This window comes from Rattus norvegicus, chromosome 4, assembly GCF_021556685.1.
Source record: "Rattus norvegicus strain SHRSP/BbbUtx chromosome 4, alternate assembly SHRSP_T2T, whole genome shotgun sequence".
NCBI classification, from domain to species: Eukaryota; Metazoa; Chordata; class Mammalia; order Rodentia; family Muridae; genus Rattus; species Rattus norvegicus.
Window position 1 is genome coordinate 181,940,586 of NC_141537.1, and position 26,672 is coordinate 181,967,257.

The 26,672-nt window shown below is 45.6% G+C and overlaps 2 protein-coding genes across 47 annotated transcripts in view; one reads left to right on the forward strand and one right to left on the reverse strand.

Annotated features, from left to right (window-relative positions):
- The window catches only part of Ppfibp1 (PPFIB scaffold protein 1), a 156,397-nt gene that overhangs the window by 63,755 nt on the left and 65,970 nt on the right, over positions 1 to 26,672 (forward strand). For 9 of the 43 annotated variants that reach the window (XM_087657790.1, XM_087657801.1, XM_087657808.1 and 6 more), the window contains exon 3: positions 26,260 to 26,364. The gene's annotated coding sequence lies outside the window, so the exon portion shown is untranslated. 43 annotated transcript variants of the gene reach the window in all.
- On the reverse strand, positions 10,255 to 13,150 carry C4h12orf71 (similar to human chromosome 12 open reading frame 71). Of its 4 annotated transcripts, none has more exons than XM_087659375.1 (3): positions 13,007 to 13,150; positions 11,712 to 12,296; positions 10,255 to 11,220 (listed from the first exon to the last, which is right to left on the reverse strand). In XM_087659375.1, the coding sequence occupies exons 2-3, from the start codon at positions 12,249 to 12,251 to the stop codon at positions 10,975 to 10,977; spliced, it is 786 nt and encodes a 261-aa protein (XP_087515501.1). In that variant the 5' UTR covers positions 12,252 to 12,296; positions 13,007 to 13,150; the 3' UTR covers positions 10,255 to 10,974.

Genomic DNA, 26,672 nt, shown 5'->3' on the forward strand with positions numbered 1-26,672 from the left:
TGATCTAACAACATAGCCTCGTGTGAGAAGGGAAATTATAGAGGTGCTTGAGCCAGAAAGAGCGGTGACTCTGAGCCTCTCATTCCAGCTCCCACTTCTCTACTGTGTGGCCTCAGGTTCCTCCTAGGAAAAGCAGGGATTTGGTTTAGATTGAGATAGAAGCAGAGGTGGACTCTATGAATCCACTAAATGGAATACCTTGTCTTGTGCACATGTGTGCTTTTCTTGATATTATCTTCTCTTTCATGCCTGTCCGGGATCAGAAGTGTTTATGACCGTAAGGGGAAGGATGGTCTTGTGTTGCAACTTGTATTTACAAATAGAAAACATGACCAGATTGTAAGTGATGCAGGCCTCAGTGAGTGAATCCGTTTCCCACTGACACTACTTTGTATGCTTTGTTCATCAAAGGTTGGGTATAATTTCCTCTGAGCCAAATAACAGATAGATTAAACGTCATTGGCTAGTCATGTGTGGTGTGCACAAACACTTAGGTTTATGTGTTTATATGCTTATTTATTTAATGGGTGGTTCCCACTCTTGATTCAGGGTGCTTTTAGTATGCTTCCTTCAGAAGGAACAACTTTCTGTAAGCTGACAGAAGACAGTGGTAAAGCGAACACACAGGGCTACCATTTGTGCAAAGCTGAAGGCTGTGCTGATAGCCTCTGGGTTTTCACATCCACAAAGTAGAAACTGGGGTTCTACACCAGAGACTTCTTGTTTTCTCTCCTCTTCTCTTGAGGGATGAAGGAGCTTTTTTTTTTTTTTTTTTTTAAAGATTTATTTATTTATTATATATCAGTACACTGTAGCTGTCTTCAGACACTCCAGAAGAGGGCATCCAATCTCATTACAGGTGGTTGTGAGCCACCATGTGGTTACTGGGATTTGAACTCAGGACCTCTGGAAGAGCAGTCAGTGCTCTTAACCGCTGAGCCATCTCTCCAGTCCCCGAAGGAGCTCTTTTATGAGAGACATATTCTGTGGTGGTTGTCATGACTAAAGGCTTATGTCTGTCTTTTTTTTTTTTTTTAGATTTATTTATTTATTTTTAAAGGTTTAGTTTTATGTATATGCGTACACTGCCACTGTCTTCACACACACCAGAAGAGGGCATCAGATCTCACTACAGATGGTTGTGAGCCACCACGTGGTTGCTGGGATTTGAACTCAGAACCTCTGGAAGAGCAGCCAGTGCTTCTTAACCTCTGAACCATCTCTCCAGCCCTCTCTTTGTCTTTCAATTCTCAGTTCCCACATTGTAGTCATGCAGTTAAGAACACTCCATGTAAATGTTGTTTGTTTTTTATTTAGATGTTGAAGCAATATGTATTTAAGAGCATCGACTAAAATACTAGCAGTGCAGTGCCTGGTACAGTGGTGCACAGCTTGATCCTAGCATTTGGGGAGGCAGAGACAGGTGGATCTCTGTGAGTTACTCAGCCTGGCCTACATCACAAGTTCCAGGACAGCCAGGGCCGCATAGAGCCACCCTGTCTCAGACAACAACAACAACAAAAACAACAACAACAACAACGTTAATCAATAGCATCAAGGTGGGTGTGTCATGGCATGTTTATCATCCTAGTACTTAGAAGGTTGAGGCAGGAGGATTCTGATTGTGAAGCTGCTGGACTTAAGTATTGATGCAGTATGATGTGCCCAAGAGCATAGGTAATGCCTTTGTCCTTCCTCTGTGATACTGATTTTGCTTTCTTGGTCAGATGTAGCCTGTTGTACCTGGTTATACCACTTTTGGGATTGGCCGGAACCATGTGTAAGAATGAGGTGGGGCCCTCTGTCTACCTATCCTTTACCTTCTCCTCATTGGTTTAAGAAAGACTATAACATGGATGGCTTCCACCCACACAGCACTTTGCTGTGAACCTGCAGTTTGTAGCCTCTGACATAGTATAGCCTCTGACAGTACAACTTATGACATAGGTCAGCCTCTGACATAGTGTAGTCTCTGACATAGTGCAGCCTCTGACAAGAGTGCCTCTGACATAGTGCAGCCTCTGACAGAGTGCAGCCTCTGACAGAGTACAGCCTCTGACAACAGAGTGTAGCCTCTGACAACAGAGTGTAGCCTCTGACAACAGAGCGTAGCCTCTGACAGTACAACCTCTGACATAGTATAGCCTCTGACAGAGTGCTATGTCCTCTGTGCCCGTTTCTTCATAATTCCCTTGCACCCTTTGTTAGTCTGTTCCCTGGAATTGAAGTGGCTATTTCCTGACTTTTTTTTTGTGGAGTGAACATAATTAATATGAAATATATTCTACCAAAACAATAACAAAAGTAAAGATAGATTATCTTTAACCTGAAGTGTATCAGTACCTAAAATGTCTTGAGAGTGGTGCTGAGGACTGGATTTTAGAATATTTAGGATTATAGATTTTCATGTTGGGAATAGTCCATTGGTAAAGTCTACACAGGTATTAGGGGTTTGAAAAGAAAATCCCAGAATCAGAGCCAGTTTAAGGCCCATACAGGTATATTGTCACCTGTGCTGCTAGGATGAGTTCTCACCAGGATGGGTCACAGTGCTCTGTCTGGTGCTTTTTCTGGTCATGCATTTATTTCTTTAATTAGAAGACCATGCTTTCTCTGTGACAGCTACCAAATATGAACTTACTTTTCTCTCCTATGCTCTCTCTTCTTCCTCCCTCCCTCCCTCCCTTCCTTTGGAGGTGAGTGGTTCCCACATGAGGGTTCCAATAAGCCAAGGCCTTCCATTGCTTCAGAAGTAGAAAAATAGGGTTTAAATGGGTTTGTTAGTCTCTTCATTTAGCCCAGTTCAAGGGTCTGTGCATCATGATGCAAGGACTGAGGCTCTGCCTGTTCTTCTAGGAAGTATCCGTAGAAATTACGGCAGCTTTGAACTTGTGGGTAGCATCCCTTGCTAACTATAGCACACAAATGTCCTTTTTCCTGTTTATATTCTTACCCAACTGCAGACTGTCATGGCACTGTCAGGCTTGCTTCTTTGTGTGGATTTTACTCTGCATCTTCTCTCTGTAGGAGTAATTCTGGCGTGGCCTTAGTGTGTTGTAGGGCACTTGGCACTGTGATATGTAGGTTTTAGAGGAAAAGGTCAGCAGCTGTCTTTCTGGGCTATTCTGGGCATTTCGTACTATATTTACTTTGGACCTAACTTTTCTTACCCACGTTCTTTGATTTCCCCCTCTCTGCCACTGCACCTCAGCTTGCCTGGAAATGTTTCAGCAGTTGTGTGTGTGTATGGCGGTTGTGTGTGTGTGTGGATGGCGGTTGTGTGTGTGGATGGAGGTTGTGTGTGTGGATGGTGGTTGTGTGTGTGGATGGCAGTTGTGTGTGTGGATGGCGGTTGTGTGTGTGGATGGCGGTTGTGTGTGTGTGTGGATGGCGGTTGTGTGTGTGTGTATATGGCGGTTGTGTGTGTGGATGGCAGTTGTGTGTGTGGATGGTGGTTGTGTGTGTGGATGGCGGTTGTGTGTGTGGATGGCGGTTGTGTGTGTGTGTGGATGGCGGTTGTGTGTGTGGATGGTGGTTGTGTGTGTGGATGGCGGTTGTGTGTGTGGATGGCAGTTGTGTGTGTGGATGGCAGTTGTGTGTGTGTGTGGATGGCGGTTGTGTGTGTGGATGGAGGTTGTGTGTGTGGATGGCGGTTGTGTGTGTGGATGGCGGTTGTGTGTGTGGATGGTGGTTGTGTGTGTGGATGGCAGTTGTGTGTGTGGATGGCAGTTGTGTGTGTGTGTGGATGGCGGTTGTGTGTGTGGATGGAGGTTGTGTGTGTGGATGGCGGTTGTGTGTGTGGATGGCGGTTGTGTGTGTGGATGGCGGTTGTGTGAGTGGATGGCGGTTGTGTGTGTGGATGGCGGTTGTGTGTGTGGATGGCGGTTTCGTCCAACAAATGAGCTGGAGCAGAGCCAGGATACAGGGCACAGCCTCCACTGATGCCCCTGGTCTTGAGCATGGGGTTCCTGGGTCCCCGTGCCTAGGCACTGAGATTGTGTACTCTTGGAGGAGGTAGCCCTGCCTGAGGGTCATGTGGCTTCTGAGGCATTCTCAAGGTTTCAGAGAGCTTGGTGGGATTCCAGATGCCTTATTCTTCATAATTTATGAAAGCCATACCATGTATATTTGCTTAGACAAGTGAGACTGAATTGTTGTAGGAAAACCCATTGTGTGAGAACTGGCTCTCAAAGGCAGAAGGTGCCAAGAGATTCAGCAAAGACTCAGATCCAGGATTGAGCAAAACTGCAGTTATTAGGGACTTAGGGGTGGAGATGTGCCTTGAGCTATGAGACAGAAGGAGTTCATATGATAAACTAGGTGAAAGTAGCCACTGGCAACTGGAATGTATCTGGGCCTTTTCAACAAGCAAAACCAGTAGTAGAGGAGCCAGGCGTGGCACTGCATGCCTGAGTCCTAACGCATGGGAGGCTGAGGCAGGGAGATTGTGAGCATGTGGCTGGACTGGCTTACACAGTCGGTCTCAAAACGACAAAACTCTGTTACTGGGCTGTGTGTGCAGTCCAGACTTCACCGAGCTACACAAGGCCCTGTTTGGTTCCCAGCTCTGCAAAGCAAGTAATTACACATTAAAGTTATATATCATATATATGCATATAAAATATAAAGCTATATTAGTATTATAATGTCACTTTAGAAGCAGGGTATGAGTCAGTGGCTGGCACCAAAAGCTCAGCTGAGGTCTTTTGTTTTGTTTTGTTTTTTTTTTTTTTTTGGATTTTGAGACTGGGACTTGTGTAGCCCAGGCCTCAAATTAACAAATTTCCAGCCTCAGCTTCCTTCATTGCTGGATTGCCATGTTGCCTGCTTGTCCAATTGTCTTTTAAAAATTTTTTAAAGATTTATTTTTATTTCATGTATGTGTATGTTTTGCCTTTGTGTACATATATATGCATACCACATGCATGCGTGGTGCCATGGAAGTCAGATGAGGGCTTAGATACCCTGGAACTGGTGTTACAGGCGGTCATGAGCTACCATGTTGCTGGAAACTGAACCCAAGTCCTCTCTGGCTCCTTGGCCATTTATCTTAACGACTCTGTTTATTCTGTGGAGCTTGGGGTGCATGCCAAGGTCTCCTGTCTAGCAGAATGGTAGACACCTTTCTGTCAAACTGGGAAGAGTGGTTTGAATTGGTTTTGCCCTTCCAGAGACCCTTCACCCACAGTGGGGCTCCTATGTGGCTGGGAAAGGTTAACACCCAAGCTCCAAGCAGGAAATGATAAGAATGGCAGGCCTCCAAGTCATTGGCCTCTCACAGGAGAAAACAGCACACCCCTAACCCACAACAACCCCCGGGCCAGGTGGCCAGGAAAGCAGCAGGCTCTCCTTGGTAAGGCTGAGTGATTCCCAGAGAAGGGCAGAGAGAGCACAATGGGGCCAAAGCTGGTGCAGACTCTGGGGGCTGGGGGTTGTTTCCTGAAAACACTGCGAAGAGGGAAAAAGTGTCTGTGGTGAGAGTGCTCTCCAGACTCCTGTCTGTTGTCACCTCATGAGAGTGATGTGCTATTAAGTTGGCATGAACCTGAAATAACTGGGTATTTTTCCCAGAGGAAATACAGTTAATTTCCTGCCAGCCTCTGGTCACGGCATTTTTGTCAACCAAATTAGTACCTAACCTTGTTTTATGTGCTTCTGTTTAGACACAATTTAACAGTTCAATCATTAACATCCAGCTCGTGGCCAAGTGCATTCTGACCAAGCTTGGCTAAAAACGTATTGTTTGTCCCCGAGGTTTTTCAGCCTTCTTGACTTGGGGATGTCAGGTAGCCTTTCAGCACCAAGCTTGGAGGAACTTTGAGACAGTAAAATCTCCAGTGAAAAGCACACTGATGTGAAAAACCCCAGGACACGCCTTGGAGAGGGCCTTTCACAGTCTGAGGGTCAAGCTGTAGCAGAAGACCTGGAACCTACGTGAGGGCCGAGGGCAATCAGCCCATATTCCCCGCTCCACCACCGGAACAATCCAGAAATCACCTAGAGTGGTGGTTTTGGCCTGTACAGTGTTAGCACGGGACACATTCGTACGCAGAACATGTGAACACACGTGAGTACAGTGACCCCAGTTGTCGGCCATGATTCACGCCCGCCCCCAGTCCAACTGTACAGGCCATGTGGTTGAGGCGCAGATACCCTCCCCCACAGAAGCTGGCTGAAGGTTATGAAAGGAAGCGACATTCCACCCCAGATCTTATCAACTTAAATTGTTTCCTGCAGATTAACCATTCATTTCACCAAAGGTTTATCATGGAGCCTCTGTGTGAGAAACTGGGTCAGGGGCTTCGGAGCAGGCAGCGATAAGCAGAACATCAGAGCCTCTGTCTGGTGGGAGAGACGGGGACATGTGTCTCTGCTCTGATTTCCCCGAGTCGAGTAAAATGTGTGGCTCGGGGACACAAGGAGCGGGATTGAGCCCCAGACAGACCTTGCTGGCTCTCTTCTGTAGCATGACTTGAATATAGTCTGTGCTTGAAGGGTACGATTAGAAAACAGAGGAGAGGCAGAGTGGACTGAAGATGTAGCAGGATTAGGGGCCGTTCCTGACAGGTGAAGCAGCCTGAGCCACGGCAGGAGCGCGTAGAAACCAGTGCTGCGGACGCTCTGAGCTCAGGTCTGAGACCAGAGTATCTGGTGTGTATCGGGAGGGACTGTAGAGAGGCAGTGATAATTTTACTTGAGTTTTCTTCTGTGGCCACCAGGAGTTGTGACAGAGTTCTTTATGTGACAGCAGTCAGCAGCATATAAACTCTATAAACTTAATGTGCCATTAGTCCTTGTACTAAATACTCATTACTACTTTCTTTTAAAGGTTAGTGCGGTTAGCATTACAGCTTATAGATGAAGAAATAGAAAGCACAGAGAGGTTAAGTAACTTGCTTAGAATTCACAGCAAGTTTAGAGGACCTGAGACCAAAGCCAGGAAGTCTCACTAACTCTGTTCTTTAACCCGGGATTAAAAGGTGAAACCGTAGGAGTTTCTGAATGTTCTTCACAGCTTGCAGTGTTCAGTGTGTGTTGATGTGCACATTTGTCTTCCTTGTGTGCACCATTTCCCATCTAGGCACTTTGGATGTTGTACTGCTCTGAAAGGAAACATCAAAGCAGGGTTCAGGAACTCTTAGACTTGTTCCTGCATGGTGAGGAACAGAGGTCTATACAGGGAGTACTTCCCAGGGTAGGCGAGACTGCAAGTCCTTGCAATGTGAGGTCATTGAAAGGTAGGGAACTTGCCTCTAGTCGGCAAGACTCTTCTGGCCTCAGCAAAGATAAGCAAGCTGAGATCTTGCTTTAGAAGAACCCTGGGAAGCCATTCTGCTCTCAGCTAGACCAGTTTGTGAGCTCCAGTTAGGTATTGAATACCCAAGGAACCCAAGACAGGTCCCAGGATGAACGGAGGAGTCTAAAGACCTGTCCCATTTATATCACCTTAGCAGTTAATATCTGTTCCAGTGCTTTAGATTTTAGTTCTTTTGAGGGAACATATGGCTAAGATACTATGTCATGAAGATGTTATGCTAGGTGTAGAGAACTAGACTCCTTATCTCCTAGAGTTTACTTTCCTTACAGTTTCCTGGTCTTTGCTTTCTTTTCTTATTTGTAAAGAATCAAAAACAGTCTCTTATGTAGCCTTAATGTTATTATACAGAAAATATTCAACCATATCATCAGTTGGTAGCAATTGTGATGGCTGTTCTTGGTTGTCAACTTGACTGAACATGAAGTGAACTAAAACCCATGCAGCTCAGTACATCTGTGAGGGATTTTTCTTCTTAAACCATCTGAAGTGCAAAGACCCACTTTTAACCTGAATCTTTTGAGGTAGAAAGATACACCTTTACTTCAGATCTTTTGAAGTGAGACACAGAAGAGGGAGGTTTGGTCATTGCCTGTTTGTTCTTGCTCTTGCTGGCATGTCTATTCTGTTAACGTCATTAGGACCTCCTTCTTTAGGACTCTGATGTATACTGAAGACCAGATGAGATATATTGCCTTGTGGACTCAACTACTGCTGGATTCGTGGCTCTTCTCTTGGTAGACAGCTGTTGTTGGACTAGCTAGACCACAGCCTGTAAGCCATTCTAATGAACATATACGTTATTTATTATATAAAATATATAAGTATATATTCATTCTATAAGTTCTGTTCCTCCAGAGAACCATGACTGACACAGCTACTCAATCATATTATGTACTGTCTATCTGTTTTTTTCCAGTTATTATGAAGAATCCTTTGCCTAAGTTTTGTTTAGCTCTGTGGATTCGATCAAAGATTCAGTTGGAGATCATGAATAGCAGTTGGCCTTCATGTCTCTCTTTGTTGTCTCCCTTGTGACCTGTCATGTCTCTCTGCCTTTTTCAATTAAAAAAAAAGTTTTTTGTGTTTTGTGATCCTAACATGTTTAGTTCCAGAGAGCTGTCTAGTAGAAGGTTCTGGAATCTAAGATTCGTCTGACTGTTGCAGTCCTTGTGGTGTGATTCAGGTTGAATATTGCAGCCAGTCTACAGTACTTCTCTTGAAGGTGTATGGTGTTGGGTAGGCTGTTTTCTACTTGTGGTGTGACTACTGACTCACCTGCAAATATTGTTTCCTGACAGTCTTTTACACAGTGGATTTAATGTCTATGTCTGGTTCTTAAGTGAATGAAATTATTTTGCAATATGGTATAAATATTCTGATGCCATTTTACTGATAAAAAGTATTTTTCACCCCATTCCTTGTTTGGGAAAACTCAAGATCCCAAAGTCTGATCACACAGGGCACCTGACATGCTGCCTGCTCTGTGAGAGTGGGCTTACAGGGATGTTTTATAAGGGTCAGGGGAGAGGGGAGTTACTGCTCTTTGAATTTTAGAGGATTTTTTTTAAACTTAAAATAATAGATATTGAGGTAGACAAGGAATATGCAAGTCAATTACCATTCTTACTCCCTTCTGAACAGCGAGTGCTGTGGTAATGGGATTAGTGTTCTTTCAAAAACCACACAAACTGGAGAGATGCCCTCCGTGCCTTGGAAGTAGTTTTTTTTTTTTTTTTTTTTTTTTTTTAGATCAAGCATACCGTACTGAAATAAAATGGCATTAAATCCATGAGGTTTGTTTGAAATGTGGGATAAGACGGAAATTGTTTAGCAAGGGGACTTCTTGATCTAGAGTAATAATCTTTCAGGGAATTTATCCAAGGGCTTTTGCACTCACTCTGCTGAAGACTGGCTCATTCAGCAGTGTTATCTGATGGGGATTTTGTTTCTTCTGAAAGCTGACCATTGTTCTGTTTGCTGGGGAGTTAGGGGGCAGCAGGAAAAGACTCCTGGCAGGCAGTGCAACATAAAACCCACCTGCCATCCTGGAATCAGATACTGTGTGTGCTGTGTAAATTCTTCACTTAGTTTCCTTTTGAACTGATTGATTATTTCTCCTAACTACACCTCCTAATATTGAAGTTAGAGCCTTAGCATTCTCTAGGAATCCATGTAGCGTTGGCTTTGCTTTTATTCTCCTATCTTTGGAGGGAATTTAAAACACAGTCTCTCTATGTGGCTTTGGCTGTCCTGAAACTTGATATGTAAATCAGGCTGGTCTCAAACTCACAGAGATCTGCCTGCCTCTGTCTCCCAAGTGCTTGGGACTAAAAGTATCTACCAGCATACCCAGATGATGTTCTTGTGCCTAAATAGACTTGAATGGTGAATTTGCATTGTATTCTTAAAGTCTTGAAACAGAAAAAGATTTTGCCCTTGTTTAATAATAAATCACCCTAAACCCCTTAGTGGGATTCTTTTCACGGTTGGTCTGTAATATAGTCACATTAACATTAGCAGTAGCAGAGGACTGAATAACTTAAGTTTGATAAATTATTATGCTGTATCCTGTATCATTTTACAGTGTTATGAATTCCAGAATATGATTGCCTAAGTTATACCCACCCCCAGCTAATTCAAGCAACTGAGTCTTCCCCCCAAGGATGAGATACACTTTAGAGAGTAGTTTTAAGTTTTCAGTCATAAGATAATAGAGCCCAGAATTTATTGATTAATGAGAGTAACATGTTCCTGACAATTATAGTAATTCTACAGGAGACTTGAAGGTTCAGCAAAACTCCCCCCCACCACCAATGGCCTCTCCAGCTCCCGCCCATTCCTTTTGATACTCAGAGTGGCTGGCCCCACCCCTTCCCACCTCTGAGGCTTAGAGGACCTGCTGTGGTTGGATAACATATTGGACACTATGAGTGAGCAATGCTTGAATACTTTGTATTGACGCATAATTCCAGAGGTTACAAGGAGTAAGCAGAAACCAGAAATCTTACTAAAGTGGACTTATTCTTCAGTACAGCCAAGACGTGGACTTGGGGCAAATGGGAACCCCTGTTCAACAGTTCCCACAGCTTTTTCCTCTCTGTGTCATGTGTGTCTTCTTCAAGCAGTCTACGTTGACTCAGGATGGAAATATGCTTGTTGAACTCAGAAGGCAGAATTAACTCTTGGAAAACCTAGGTGGTATGTTGCTTCCTAAATGGCATCCCCTGTCCCTCCTCCTTTTTTGCCTAATTTTGCTCCATTTTGTCTATTTTATGTGTGTTTTACTCTTTCATTATGCAAACCCTCATTTCCAGAAGGCAGTATATATCCCACTAGCCCCCCACCGCGGTGGCATGGCTTAGGTTGTGCTTCCAGTGGGTACTGAGACTGAACCACTCCTTGGAATCATGATGTCCAACATCAAGACAGCAGTTCTGATGATCTAGGATACCAGGCTACTTCAGATACATTTGTCCCCTGGTTGTAATAAGTGTCTGGTTCAGAAGGATGAAGATTGGAAACTCCCACTGTGTACTCCAGGTCTTGATCTGCTCATCCGTGAGGTGGAGGAGAGAACACACACCTCTTAGGGATTGTTGAGCAAGGGGCTTCAAAGGTTTAAAAATCTGGGGACGTCAGGTGAACTCATTCTCGAGTCATTCTTGGGGTTGGATTCTGTTGCCTCTAAAAGAATGCATCCTCCTCATTGCTTTCTGGTGCCAGCTGACAGGAGCCTGGCTAGGGTGCTCTCTCCTCCATCGGGAGGAGACTTGTGTCCTCAGCCAGTGGAAGACCCACTGGAAGTTCATACAAGATGTTCTGTGTAAGTGGGAAGCGTCCTCCGGCCGAGGGGATGACATGGAGGAGGTTTCCAAGGAGCTCCCATCTGCCTGGCTTATCTCCTGCTGAGAAAACAGGATGAGTTAAATATACAGAGTGCCAACAGCAGTGGGCTTGCTATCTACTCCTTTATAGAACCCAAGCCCATTTGCCAAAAGAGCCCCGATATAGCAAAGTTTCCAGACGTATTGACTAGAACACACACATCTATTTTTACATGGTTGTTGGTTCTGCTTGTTGTGCCTTCCCTCTGTGCTCTGTAGTATCTTTCCTGCAGTGCCACCCTCTCTCCTCTCCTGGCTGTTATCTCTCCCACCCCCTGTCCTAGTCTCCTGGGGCCCACCTTGCCTCACAGCAGGTAGTCAGTGAGGCTCCACTGTCCACTGTCTTCCCCAGTCCTGCCCCTTGCTCTCCTGGGAGGCATCTCTGTGCTCACCACAACTTCATCTTTCAGCAACCTTGGAGGATTCTCTGGGGCCTGACAGATATCTTCATTCTCCAGGGCTTTGTGCTTGGGCAAGTCTTGACAAGCATCATGCTCGTGATGACTGACCTGAGCAGTATGTGGAGGGGGACTGCTGTTGAGGAAGACATCTTCCTTCTGAGTAGATTCAGGGAGCACATGGCTGTCATGCTGGCCACCTTTTTCTTTTCCTAGAAATGTCTCGAGTTTCCGTACTAGGTTATCCAGCTTGTAGGGAGTCAGTTTTGTCCTGTCTTCTGGCCACTTATTCATCCACTGGCTGTGGCTGTTTAGATCCAGATTAGCTAGCGAGTCTGCACGGTCAGAGCCCACATCGATATCCCAGGCGAGAGTGATGCTTAGCTTACAGAACTGCTCTGGGTCGTGCTTCATCTGATCTCGTTTCCTGAAGAGTCTCCTTAAACTCTCTGTCCCCCAGGAACCTTGGACAGGAGGGAGAAAATGGGCTGAGGATTCCACAGAGGCTGCCTCCTCCGGGGAGACCACGTCCTCATAGGAGAAGGTGTTCTCAGAGGGGTAGTAGCCCACCGAGGCGCTCTGGTTGGATTTGCATTCAGAAATACAGTCCTCTGTGTTACTGTAGTCACTGCTGGAGGCTGAGGTTGTCATAGTGCTGAGAGTCTCCAATTCTCAAGTTTTCCTTGATCCTGGAAACTTCAGAAGAAAAAATGTAGTCAATAATATTATGGAGGGAAGTTACTTACATAACCCATCCCTTTTTCTATTTGGAACTATTCCACTCTGTACTTTATAGTCGTCTGTTTGTGCTTTCTGCCTCTGTAAAGACAAAAACACTCTGTCGTCTCTTCTTGATGTCTCTTATCTGTTTGACAGTAGCTGAGGGAACTTATAAACAAAAAGGGAAATTGAAAATGACAAGGAAGTGTTACTGGAGTCTGATATGTTTTCAGTCCACTTTTCTGAGGTCAAGGTAACTAATTTCTTAGTATATATGTATATGATGTGGTTCTCACATCAACAGAAACTTATTATCAAGTTTATAATAACTTCTGGCTATTCTGATATTCTTAACTATTTTCTTATTAAATAGCCTTAGTTGTCACCTATTAATAATCACTAACTTAGATGATTAATGATCACTAAATTACTTAAGACCAATAACTGATCCATGGAGTCAGTGGACCAAAGATCATAAATATGTAGACATAATAATTGATACCAGATTGCTCATAAATATGTAGACATAATAATTGATACCAGATTGCTTTCGGAAAAGGTGTCTGTCATTCAAGCACCCATTTTCCCACCATCTGACAGCATGTTTATTCTGCATTTTCCACAATCCCCCTGTAGGAAGAGCTACACACACACACACACACACACACACACGCTCATGTACATGCCTCTGTCGTCATGCCCTGATCTGAGAGCTGCCCACACAAGACAGGCGCTTCCACCTCCAGAGACAAAGTGATGGAGTGAGAAACCCTTCAGAGCCCATGTCTCAGTGATGTAAAGCCCACCTGCTTCTGAGAAGTTTGTGTTCCAAGACTGTTGGTTACCATAACAACAAAGGAACCAAGTTATGGTCAGAATTATTTATGTAAAGAGACAGAATCTGTCCCTTCCCATCCAGAGTATTCTATGCACATACAGTAGTAGGGTGTACTCTGTTTACTAGAATCAGTCTGTTCCATGAGATCTTTCTCACATTTCCTCCATTTCTATCCCCCAAGATTGCTGTCAAGTCTGCTACATGTCATACTTAGATTTCCACTGCCATAATGGGTCTCCAGGTTACAGGGGGCAGATCTTGGAACTTCTCAGCAATTCCTTGTAACTAGTCTCATTTTATACATTAAAATCTCTTGTTGTTTCTGTAATCTAGCTCTTGGGAGACTAAGGCAAGAAGATTGTATGTAGCTCAGTCTGGCCTTGAACTTGTGATCCTCTTGCCTCAGTTTATATCAGATTATAGCTCATATATATACATGTATATATATTAAATCTGTTAGTTGAGTGACTAACAAGTACTAGACCCTATGTTCTGCCACTTGTAGTAGAAACTAATTAATTAATTCATGTATGTGTGTACCTGTGTTTATACACCATAGACACCAGCGAGTCTTGGATCCTCTGTTACTGGAGTTACAGATGGTTGTGAGTGTCCCGATGTGAATGCTGAGAATCTAACGGGGGTCCTCGACAAGAGCAGCAAACGTTCTTAATTGCTGAGTCACCTCTCCAATCCTGTTTTTAACATGACTTTACGTCATTTGTGAGACAGAAATAACAATGTCAGGGATCTCAGCGTGATTGGATAGTGTATGTTGGATGTGCAGTACAGTTCATTTCCATCCCGTAATCAAGCACACAAACCTCGTCCACTGCCTTGCATTGGCAGTGCCTCCAGACACACGAAGAAAAAGACGTCTCTCATTCTGATATTTCAGACAGAGTAATTTCCACCCCCAATTATGCATCAACATCATGTGCATTTTAAAATCACAATTATGTTTATCTGAAGGTTGCCCCTGCAAACTCAGGGTGAATGAATGTTGCAGTTAGTGCCGTTTCTGCCTGCATGACTCCAGACACCAACAGTCTGACACCATGGGGGTCACAGTAAAGGAGCCCCCACAGTTAGTGTCCTTACCCAGTCTACTGTGGTAGAGACTGTTGGTTCTGAGCACATTCAAAAGACCCAATGGGAATCCTTTGGCTAGGGGGTGAGGTGAGTGCTGCTTGCTGTGTTTAGAAGCTGTGGATGCTGTTGATGGCTGACAGTTCTCTCTTTGGCAACATTATAACTTGGGTGCAATGCTTTTACCAAAAAATAAAAAGTTCAAAGGGAATGAGAGACTGTAGGCTTCCCAAGAAACAAACTGTAGTCTCCTTAGGAGACCAGGAGCAAAATGCTTAAAACTCAGATGATCCTTGCTCTTCTCATCCTCAGGCCACTGTGCAGGAGAAAGTGGAGGTGGGTGAGAAGTGAGGGGAGGGTCGAAATGCTCCAAGTTGACTCCTGAGAAGGAACCTAACATAGAGGCAGAGCCAGGTTAACCTAAGAGAAAGCGGGGCTCAGGGCTGTGGGCGAGGCTCAGTGGTGGAGGTCTTGACTAGCCTATGTGGACCCTCTGCAGCCTCCTCCTGCACTACAGAAACACAGTGGCAGAAAGCAGATAGTCTACCTAGAGTGTTCATTGTGTTTTAGGAACTGAGACAGATGGTAAAAAGTCTGGAGTAGGTGAAAATGACTGTATAAATAGCATCAGGCAGCACGAATGCCTGTTAGAAATAATAATTCTTTTTGGTTGAGTTAGAACGGACCTGGAGCAAAGAAGACAGGGAGCAGGCGGGGCTGGGATGAGTCAGGCAGGATGCAGTTGGCCGGCTCTGCCTGTCTCTGGCTTATCCTTGAGCACCACAGGTCCTCCCTCACAGGTCTGCTAGCTGGCCAGAACACCCCTCTCCCCCTCTTCCCCTCTCCCCACATCTGCCAGCTCCAAGCTATGAGCTGTGCGTGTCTGCCCAGCCTGTGAGCATGGATAAAGCTTTTTCTGCACTTCCTGAGGCCAAGTTAAGCTCTCGGAGCTTCCCCACCTCTGGCTGAGATCTCCCACCGCACGTGTGAATAGATGCCGTTGTATGTCTGTGCACAATGGCCCCCATTCATTTGAGGACCACTGTGCACATCCCTTGGAAGACAGCTTCTCGCCCCAAGTGCAGTCGAGGCCAGTTAATGAAAATGGTATTGATTAACAAGTACTACTATAGATGAGTCTTTTAAACTCCTGTGAAGGTAAAAATGAATGATAAAAATTATATCTTAAAATCCTCCACAAAATGTTTAAGAAAAATTAGAAGCTACAGGATAGATATTTTTTAAGGGAAGTATTTTGAAAACCTCTTAGAAGCAAATGTTTCAGGTAAACAAGGTAATTGGTAGTTGCCTGGAGCTTGGACTGGGACATGGTATTCCCTGCAAATTGGCAAGTTAAAACCATCTGTTAGTAAAAGGCAACTTGAGGCACAAGTGAGATCATTCACTTGTAATTTTCTAATAGTTTCATAAGAGGAGGAAAGACTCAGGTAAAATTACTTTCGTTGTACTTCAGGCAATTCATAAGAAGTACTGTAATTTCACATAAAATAAATATAAAAGTATTAAGTTCTTTGCATTTTCTCAACCAAGTCTTTGGTGTCCGTCATATATTTTACATTTAGACCACACCTGATCTGGGGCCTGTGCAGTCCTAAGCCCCATGTCAGTAGCCACAGTGTCTCCATTGAGCAGCAGGGCTCAGCAGCCTCAGTCATGGTTAAATGGCTGTGTGCATTGTCAGAGTTTGCTAGACTGTACACCTAAAAAGGACAACTTTTGCTGCAGATAGATTATATTTTAATTAAATATATTCTTGCAAGCCCGCACAAAGGTATGTTCCTTCTTTCTGTGAATGTTTATTTATTTATTTTTTTTTATTCTTTTTTTTTTTTTCGGAACTGGGGACCGAACCCAGGGCCTTGCGCTTGCTAGGCAAGCGCTCTACCACTGAGCTAAATCCCCAACCCCTCTGTGAACGTTTATTAAAGCTATCTTCTTAGATTAGTCCTGGAAATGGAACTTTGCAAGTTTGTTGTCAAATTCAGAAAAGAATAAGTTAGCAGAAGCTAATGATTTTCAAACACTTTAGGAATATGTGCGGGTGAGTGAGTGTGTGCATGCTTTCTCACGTGTTTCTGTCACCCATAGCTTATGTGCGTCTTAATATAGAAAGCCCTAGTGGGAATTTAACTAGACAGTGCATTCTTAGGGAAAGGATTGGCGTATGTTTGGCAAGATAAAGACAGGCACGGGTTGCTTCAAGAGGACTCGGTGATTATTTTTGTGAAGATCTTGTCATTTCTTTTAATTTTTGTTTTTCAACCATTTCTTTTTTTCCAGCAGCATTAAAAGTCACTTAATTCTGGCTTTTTCTGCTCTTAGTATCTACTTATTTGGTGGTTATTTTGACTGGCTGCCTGCAGGTACCTGGGGGTGGAGAAACATGGAGCTCATGGGCACGGAACACTGGATTAAGACTAAGTTTAACTTTCATAGCTAAAGTAGGGATAGTGCAGAAGTGGAACATGCTACACTGCTTATAAATAACACCCACAATTTGATAGATATCTGGGTGTCCTCCCTTGTGTCTTGAAATTCCATGCCTCCATTTTGCTGAAGCTTTAGAAACTGATCAGAAAATACCTTCATATGGTTTCACAATATCTGGGTTGAACATAAAGTTCAGCAGCCTTGGAATTCAATTTCATAAGTTGGAACCAGGGAAAACTCTATCTGATAAGAAAATTAACCCAGAGTCTTCACAGGTGAATCCAGGGTGAACACAAATTGTGAGGGTTTTTTTTTTTTTTTTTTTTTTAAAGACTCATAACTCACGATATATGTTTAAGTAGCAGGCCACAAGGTAGAGCAAAATTACCACTTTGTTTTAGTTTATGCCAGGGTTCTCATAATCCCAGAGGCAGTTGATTTGACCCATGGTTAATTATCAAGATGATTTTCATCTGTGGCCGTAAACATTGAATCCCACTGTGTATTGAAAATGTGGATTCTCTTGCCCTAGCCCTAGGAATTACTGGTTAAAGAGACTAGGAACAGAACCTTCCAGGTAGTGTGTGTGTGTGTGTGTGTGTGTGTGTGTGTGTGTGTGTGTGTGTGACAGGCATGCTCTGTAGCCCAGGCTGGCCTGGAATTCGTGACCCTCTCAAGTGTACCATCTCCGCTCTTCCAGGTGATTTTTCTGCTTGTTGATTTCACCTTCAGAAACACTGGCCTAGAATAACCAGATGCTGTCATGAATTCCAGTAACCAGCAGGGTCTCTGCTGTGAGTGTGCGATCAAGGCCGTGTGCTCAGATCAGGAAGGCCAGCGTGCCCAGCACTCAGGTCATGAGTAACTGTCCGAGCTCTGTGGAAACAAACCTGGATGTCACCTCCTGACAGATAGTGTGGGATCTCACAGGGAGGGTGGCATTGCTGGGGAAAGAGGCTTGCCCTGGTATTAAATATAGCGCTTAAGTGCCAAGGAGCCCCTGGTGCAGAGTTAAATACAGAAAATAGATGGTAATTGTCAGTGGTCTCTGGACTTGAGTTTGTTCCCTCGTCACCCCGAGGACTTGTTACAATACAGTTTTCCAGTGTCACCCTAAGAATTTCCAGTTCAGTAGGTCTGGGTGGAGTCTGAGAATCTTTGGTCTTAATGAATGGGGTTTATGGAAAACCCAGACTATGAAGGGAATAAATTATAGTAGCAAAATAGGGTGAGGTTGATGATTACTCTGTCCCGAGATCTTGACCACCTACTCCTTAGTTCTCTGTGAGACATTTTACTCTCAGAGCAACTGGTCTCACAAAAAATATGCAGGGGTGGGACAGGGATGTGACCATGGAGACCAGTCTGAGGGAGGCTTCCTGACTTAGAAGCAGTCTGTGGGCTGGAAGCTTCTGAAACTCTGATCATGAGTTCATTTTCCAGTTTGATTTCTGAACATGTAAACCTAGCGTGTTATATTTTAGTACCAACATATGCTGAAGAGCATTTTAACACATGGCTTTACGGAAGTCCCAGCTCTGACACTGAGTTTGTGTCCTTCCTGCCCCTTCCCCCATGAAGCCCTGCGGAGCACTCTGCCTCCTAGGGTGTCCTGACTGACACTTGTCCCGTCCAGTTCTCGGGTGGACGCTCCCACATCTTCTCTGGGTTCCTTCAGGAAAGCTAATGAGTCTTAGAAACACAACTCACCTCTCTTCTTGAGTAGATCCCCGTGCCGACACCCTGTTTTGTGTGGACTTGGAATTTTCAAAATGGCGCTACATTCACTCCATGGCTCTTAGCACTGCTAGTCTCAGCAGGGACCCCCCCCCCCCCCCCCCCGTCTCTCTGCACTCCATTGTGCTGGTTGTTTTATCTCCTGAACCAAACCTATTTAAAACCTTCACAGGTAAGCTTAGGTCAGTGACATAAGGGTGTCTATCGCAAGAAGATCCATGGGAGAGGGGCTGAATGTGATGCTCTGAAGTGACATTTCGACAGTCTGAAGTGACATTCTATTCAGATTAAAGCGGAAAATGATACTGAGAAAAGGTTACCACAGATCCACAGAGAGCCCAGTGCATAACCAGCTGAGTGTCAGCATCTTTTGGCTAAGGATGAGGGGTCTGCTCCAGGACATAACTCACATTCGGGACAGTGACTCAGCTCCAGGGGTCAGTTTGCCTCCAAATTAAAAATCAGTGTGTTTGCCCTATCTCATAATGGAAGAACAAAGAGTAAAGTCTAGAAATCCCCCGGAGTCCAGTGGTGTAGTACTAGTAATAAATAGATAGTAAATAATTCAAGCTTTTGCCAGGAGCAGTACAATGTCTTCCTGGTGACCGGCATGACACTGCACTGCCTGTAAGCCAGTGTGGTTGGTTATGACTCTGCTGCTTGCTAACAGCTGTGGGTGTAGTTAAAGGTCGGGTGAGCTTTACGGACTGGAGGCCTGTGGCCATTAGCACCGGTGGCCCTCAGCCCACTGTGACTTTACTACATGGAGGGCCTCCCCATGCCAGGAACAGCATTCTTTGATCGGCACGTTTGCCCTGGTGGGGATGGCTAGGCATATTTGAGACCTGGCAGCAGTGGACGTGGAGGAGGCTCCATTCTTGCTGGCTGTGAGTCATCCCAGGAACACATGAAGTGTGTGTTCTCTTCATTGGGGTTCCGATGTCAGTACCATGCTATGGCTTTGAGGTATCCCACGTCCCTCTGTGCCCTGTGTCTTGATCTTGTGACCAATCTGAATTAGTACATGGGGCCATACATAAAAGGGAATTATTATTGCTGACACCTACATATAGTGGTGGAGGAGTTTTTCAGGCCAGTTGTCCTCTGAAAAGTTGTGGATGTTGGAGGTAAGGGGACACTGGACTGTGAAGCAGGAGACATTTCAGGCTTCTCTCCATGTTTGTGGGAGGCCAGTTTCTCCTCATCGTACCCTGATTGATGTCTTCTTCACGTCCAGATTTCTCCCTTACATAAGGACACCAGTCACATTGGGTGAGGTCTCGTCCTGAAGGTTTCACTTAACCTGGATTAGTTCTCTGAAGAGTCCGTGTCCATATAAGGTCACATTCTGAGTTTCTGGGAGTTGGAACTTCAGTATACAGCTTTTGGGGAGACACAGTTGAACTCATCACAGACTATGTAAACCTCCATGCAGTTAGCTTCACAGAGGCAGCAGGCTTGTCAGAGAGTTTACCATAAACCCAGAAAAACAATTCTAAGTTGACTGAATTTTGCTCCCTTTCTGGACCCACAGAGTGTCGCAATGCCAGTTTCTACAGTCAGCACGGCTCTTGGTCTCGTGTTTGGTGAAACATCTAACACAGTCTAAGCTCTGGGCTCATCACAGTGTGGCTTGACAATTGTGCTGTGGTCTTAATGCTTGTTGTGTCGTTGCTTGACGCCTTGTTTCGGACCCACCTTTCTTACTTATTCCTGTCATGCACGGAAGCCGTGGTTGGCTGTGTACTTTCGACACTTTTAGCCCTCAGATGCTCTAGATGGACTGTTTATCCCAAGAGTTCACAGCTGCCTTTTCTGGCAGGTTGTTTAGCTGTTTGGATGCTGTCTGTGGTGCTGTCAGAGATGTGGGATATGTTTGTTTTCTCCTCTGCACTGTTCCATGTCTTTGACTGTTCAGGTATCTGTCAAGTCCCTCTCTCTACAGCTGTGGCGCCTGCCCTCTGTACCTCGGCTACACTTTTAGATGCACCCATTCCTCATTGCTAAGTGCATCAGGTTTGTGTCACTGGCACATACTGTCTCAGTCCTGGGCACAGAGATAACAACCGTGCTGTTTGCCCAGCCAGAGACCAGACAAAACGAAAAACATTTCTCCCTCCTGTTAAATCAGTCAGGTTTTATCTCCCCTGACAAATATCCTAAAATACTGTTTCAATAAAACCGTGTTTTAATAAAACTGCCATGCCTGCAGGAAGTGGAGTTTAGCGGGGGAGGGTAACATTCCTCCCTGTTAACATCACCTGTCATGCAGACCGCACTAGGCCTGTGGCATTGAGGAGGCTAAGGGGCCAAGAATCCTTTCTGCTTGTATAAAAGGCTCACCGTCACTGTTGAGGTGAAGTAGAAAGTGAAGCCTCTCTGCCAAACAGGGACTGCACACACTTCCCCAGGCAGAGGTCACCTCTCTGTTGCTCTGTTTGACGGTCGCTGACCCTAACCCCACTAAACATTTTCTAAACAAGGCTTCCGCAGGAGAGGATCTTTGCTTAGCTTAGGTTCCCACTCTGCTTCTCTTAGTCTCTTAGGAGAACGGTGGCTCCTGGAGAATTCTCCTCTGGAACCAGAGTCAGCTTGTGCATACTTAACCCTGCTGGCTCATTTGCTGGTAAAATGAAATGCAGTGAGTGGCAGTCATTTTCCCTAGCACTTTTACAGTGCGCTTTGCTGCCACAGCCTGGAGAACCCCCAAAGAAGCAGGCCATGTACTTTAACAGACCTGATAGGCGGTAAGATCAGCCATCAGAACTTGCCTTTACGTGTGGTTCCCTCCCTCACGCTGTGCCTCTCATGAGGTTATTGACCTTCAGCCTGCTTCTATCTTGAGAAGAAGCCGGCCCGGGACCTCACTCTCCAGAGAAAATCAGATACTCACGAGGCTCCGCTGCTTAGTCAAGGAGTCTAGTACTAAGGGTAACCCTTACAGGACGTTGCATTGAGCTTTCCCGACAGCCTGAAAACCTCCCAGAGCATCACAGGCCTCCCAGATGCTGGGCTGCTAGGAGGGGGCCAAGGCTTTCAATCTCCACAGGGTGACTGAGTGGGCCTGAAGAAGCAAAGCTCACAGGATCCTGTCTTAAATTCCAGTTTCTCAGTTTTCAGGACTCGAGGCTGTTCTCCAGCACGGGCCTGCCTGCATCTCACTGACACCCAGGCTGGCATCTGCGGCTGACCTCTCCCTTCTTTGCCTTCTCCACACCTTTCCTACAGCTTTGTTCCTGGGACCTGGGCCTGAGGACTTAGCACTTGAGGTGGCTGTTCTAGGTCCAGTCTTCCTTCCTGTCACAGATTTGCTCTGTTCAGCCTCCAGCTTCCCTCTCCTCATTGTCTAAGCCCAAGACTTCTCCAACAAGTTCTGGAAACATGGTGAGCTGAACCCCAAGTCTGGTTATCTCCTGCAGACGGGAGCCCTGGGTAATGGTTCTTCTAAGCCACTTGCCTGTCCACATGGCCCAGCTGTCACAGGTAGGCGAAAGCACGAGGCTGCCTGCAGGCTTCTCTGTTCATTACCAACCTGGTGATCATTTCAAACCAGTAGGAAAGGAAGGGAAGCAGAGCCTGGAATCACAGGGATCTGGTCCTGAGAGAAATTAAAACAACAACGGAAACCAACTACGACAGGTTCCACTTGAACAAACAACAGTGTTGTAACCAGCTTCATAAATATTTTTACACTTACTTGAAGTAGAAGCTTTGAAGATTTATATTTAGTAATCCAAAGTGACCATTTGTTTCATTGAGGGAAATGCAAAACATCCATGGACTGATTCAGGGGAGGAATCGATGCTCTTGGTTAGTGGAGAGATTTTTAAAATTTATTAAAGATTTATTTTCATTTTTCAATTATCATATACAGATGCGTCTTTGCAGGTGTGTGCACACATGAGCACCAGTGCCTGTGGAGTCCAGAAGGGAGCCTTGAACCTGTGGCTGGAGCCGCAGGTGGTTATGAGCTGCCTGGCTTGGGTGCTGAGAACTCAACTTGGGTCCTCTTCAAGAAAAATACACACTCTGACCCGTCTCTCCGAGTTAGTGGACGGGTTTTAGAAATAATTTTGTGTAAGCTGACTATCCAGTAACCCGGTGTTGATTTGACTTATAAATCCAAGGAATGATTTCTGACTAGGAGAGCCAGCTAGGGAAAGTAGTTGGCGAAACAGAGCCTGGTGAGCAAGCATGGGCAGGACGCCTCCTCTATGCAGGCCGCTCTCTCGCCACCTCTCCCAGGCCCTCGACCTCTAAGGCCTCAACAGGTTAAAGTCCCTCAAGACTCCATTGCCCAACTCCTTTGGCCTAACCAGGGGAATTAAACAAGTTACTTTTAAAATTCCTGGAATCACATGCTTAGAGAAAGATCTAGAGAGTGGAAAATGGCACCCTGATTTTGTGTTTTGTTGCCTAATGGAGGGATTGCAAAGACAGGATAGCATTAAAAGGCCACCGTCATGCACGGGGTGTGCACACCCACACCCAGCAGAGGGGTAGGATGGAACTTGAGGACCTGCTGTGTTAGAGTTCAGTATTTAACATTGCACAGGTATTACCTAAAAGTCAGCCACTGTCGTCTTTGTTTATTGAGGTGACAGGGGATGGGCAGTTTAGCTCCAGCGTCAATAACAGTCAAGTACAGGTGTGGAGAAAGATTACATTCATGTGGTTTAGTCTCATTTTCCCCCTCATTTTGTAAATGAGGAAAACCAGGCTGAGCAGTGCTTTGTCAGGTCTCACAATGCCCGGCGGCGCTGTCTTCAGACAGCAGTGTCCACTTGCCGGGTTAGACAGAGTCCACACTCTAGATTCTCTTGGCGGCTTCCCCAGATAGCACAGTGGCTTTCTGCTGAGACAGCAGGTGCGTTCCTACTGCTGTGGCTGAAGATCCGTCCCAGGGCTCAGATGTTATGAGCAGTGGCTGCTCTTGCAGAGGCCCAGTTCCTAGCAACTACATGGAGACTCACAACCATCTGTAACTCTGGTTCCAGGGGATCTGACGTCCTCTTCTGCCTCCATGGGCACCGTACTCATACAGTACCTAGATATATGGTACACCTGGCATATAGACACGCACACATAGAGTAAAGATAAATATATTTTTAAAATATGTCCTAGGGTAACTCGGATATCCACCGTAGCATTGCAGGAGAGTTCAATCCCAGAACCCACAGAGGAGGGAGAGAACCAACTTTCAAGAGTTGTTGAGTTATTTTCTGACTTACACACACAAGCCATAGCACACAAGTTCCTGCGTGTCCACACACACACACACACACACACACACACACACACACAGACACACACACAGACACACACACACACACACACACACACACACACACACACTGAAGATAAAAGAGAAACAATTCTCAAAAGACATCTGGACTTTTCCATAACGCACTCGTGTTCAGTAGTCATGATGTATGGGGCAGGAAGTATCCTTTGCACTAACATCTTGTAGGTGAAAACTACATGTCACGGGTACCTAGGCATACATTGGTCAGTCCCCTGCCGCTTCCACACCACCTGTAGCTATTTGACAGTTGCCCTGAGAACGGGTCAGTCCCCAGCTTCCTGGGGAGCTCCCAGGTGGGCTCCCTGGGTCCATTCAGTTTTAGACTGTTTTTCTTTTTTCAGAAAACAGTATCTTTATGTTATGTGTGTGATTATTTGTCTGCAGGTGTATCCGTGCACTGCGTGTGCCTGGTGCCCCTGGAGGATGTTCAGGAACTAGAGTTGTCGTTATCTTCTGTGTGAATGCTGAGAACCCAGTCCTGCTCCCCTGCAGAAGCAGTCAGGCGCTCAGCATGTCCCGTGCGCGAGCATTTATAGATTGTATGGTTGCCTTCAAGTTTCCACACCAGGCTTACCCTAGTGGTCTCTGAGGGGGATGGGTGAATAAGGGCTGCCAGATCCATCGCCAACAAAACCAGTTGCCACCAGACTCTCTTAGGAATACTACCCAGGCTTGGTGGCTCATACCTGTAGTCCAGCACTTGGGAGGCTGAACCAAAAAACACTGCCAGTTCAAGGCTAGTCTGAGCTATGAGGTGTGAACTGAAGTTCTCAGAAAAAAGTCATACCTCTGTTAAAGGCCGACCTCATGGTTATAATTAGTTGGAATGATGCAGATCCAGAGCTGTAATCCTGGGTTGTCCTCGGTTCTCTTAAGAACCCATCACTTCTGCGTCTGACCTATCATCCTCGTGGCTGTCGGGTAAAACTTACTAGCTTAGCAGACCACTAACCCAAAAGCTAAGAGTATGTATCATCAGACAGCATCTGGAACCCCTCGAATTTCTCCTGCTCTTTGCTGCCTTCTACCTGCTGTCTGTACAATTGTAAATGAGGTGGCAGCAGGACTCTTTTGTTCTGTGGTAGTAAAGGCTCACAAGTCTGCTCCAGGGCTGTGTAGTCATTTGGGGCGATGTAAAACCAAGCCCCACCTCTCAGATTTGGCTCAGAATAGACTCACCTCTGCTTCCTTTGAGGTGAGGGTTTTTTTTTTTTTTTTTTCATCAACAATAATGAGACTCTGTCTCAAAAAAGCAAATGCAAAAACAAAACAAGTCTATTTATGTCTGTGCTTCCTTCTTGAGCTTTTCACAGCTTATCTTCATACAGAAATGAGAGAACAGGCCAGTAAATCAGCACACACAGGACGCTAGACAGTCAGGACTTCTCCAGGGTGGATAGTGGTTGTCTCCCCATGGGGGCATATGGAAGCCATCTCCTAAGATGAGGAGTGGGCAGTGATAGGCTCAGGGAGGTTCACTAGGAGTTCTTAGGGGCAGCGGAATGTTGCAGGGAGAGAGCTGAAGACCTGTAAGGATTCCTGCTCAGCATCGGCTGCAGGCCACGGTGACATTGCTAGCTCTGGAGAGTGGAGCCATCTCATCTAGGCATTCCATAGGAGGAGTCGGCATTCATATCACTACTCTTAAACAGAAGGCTGAGCCCAACCAAGGGCTCTGGGATGAAGGTATTTGGTAAGAGCAGAGAGTAAAACCTGAGTATATCAGTTCTTGTCTTTATTTGTTTGTTTTTAAGCTTAGGAGAATGCCACTTCAGGTAGAATGTGTTCTCTGATGACTCTGAACACCCAAGCTTGGGGGTGCCACTTAAAACCATGTACTTAGCTAGAGAGGGGTCTGTCTTTGGAACCCATTCTCTGAGGTGGACTTGATTGGAAAGTAGCTACCCAATACAGTGAAAGCTCCCAGAGGCAGGAGCTGATCCTGGCCCACGGGACACAGGGAGAAGTGTGCGTGGGAGGAAGTGTACCAAGTCATCTGGGTGGACTGTGGCACTGCTCCCTTCGGTGTTGCATAGTATGGTCACCGATAAGTCTGCCGAGGCCGTTCACCACACACCTACCGGAGAGGCAACCTTTCAAATTCCCATCAGGGCATCTCAGAATGTTCTCTCTCTTCTTCCCTGCCTCTCCCCCTCCCCAGCTGGTTCCGTCTCGCCAGAACGATGTTGCCAGAACCTTTACTGAAATAAAATCTAGGTCAATGATTTAAGACACGGAAGAGCCGAGCAAGTCTAGCCATGCACCGTCCTTTCATGTAACTTACTCCTGGGTGTTGGATGGTGACTAATGAGTAGCTGTACGCTGGTGCACAGAGTCTATCCTCTCTAGGAATCCCCACAGGAAACCTGGCGTAGAGACTATTGAAAGTGACGTCAGAATCTGTAAGAAGCTCATCCTGGTAGATACTGGACTTAGTGAGCAAGTCCACCTTTGCACTTACCCTTTCCCAAGGTCACTGTAAATAGTCCCAGTTTGTTTGTGTGCTCTGTGTTTGTCAGGGGGACGGTTTGCGGGGAGATTCATCGATGGATTCCTGGGTGTCCTGTCATGCTTGTTTTCTTCAGGGGTGGGACCTCAGGTGGTATCTACTTTTCATGCTTGGGGTGGGGAGTAGGCAGCTAATCCCAAGGACAAGTCAGCTTTGTGTGGGAGAGGGTACAGACTCTGAGACCGTCCTGTTGTAAGTAATCAAGAAATGATCGTAAGCACATGGCAGAATCACATAGGCTACATGCAAATGCCACATCATTTCATCAGTAACCACAGATGCCAGAGGACTACTGTGTGTCCCAGGGCATGGAGGCCTGGTCCACTGGGAAAAAGCAGCCTGGGGACAGCACAAAGACGAAAAGGGCAGGATGTGTTCAGAGGGCTGGTCATACAGCTGTGTGGTGAAAGGCAGGGACGGTGC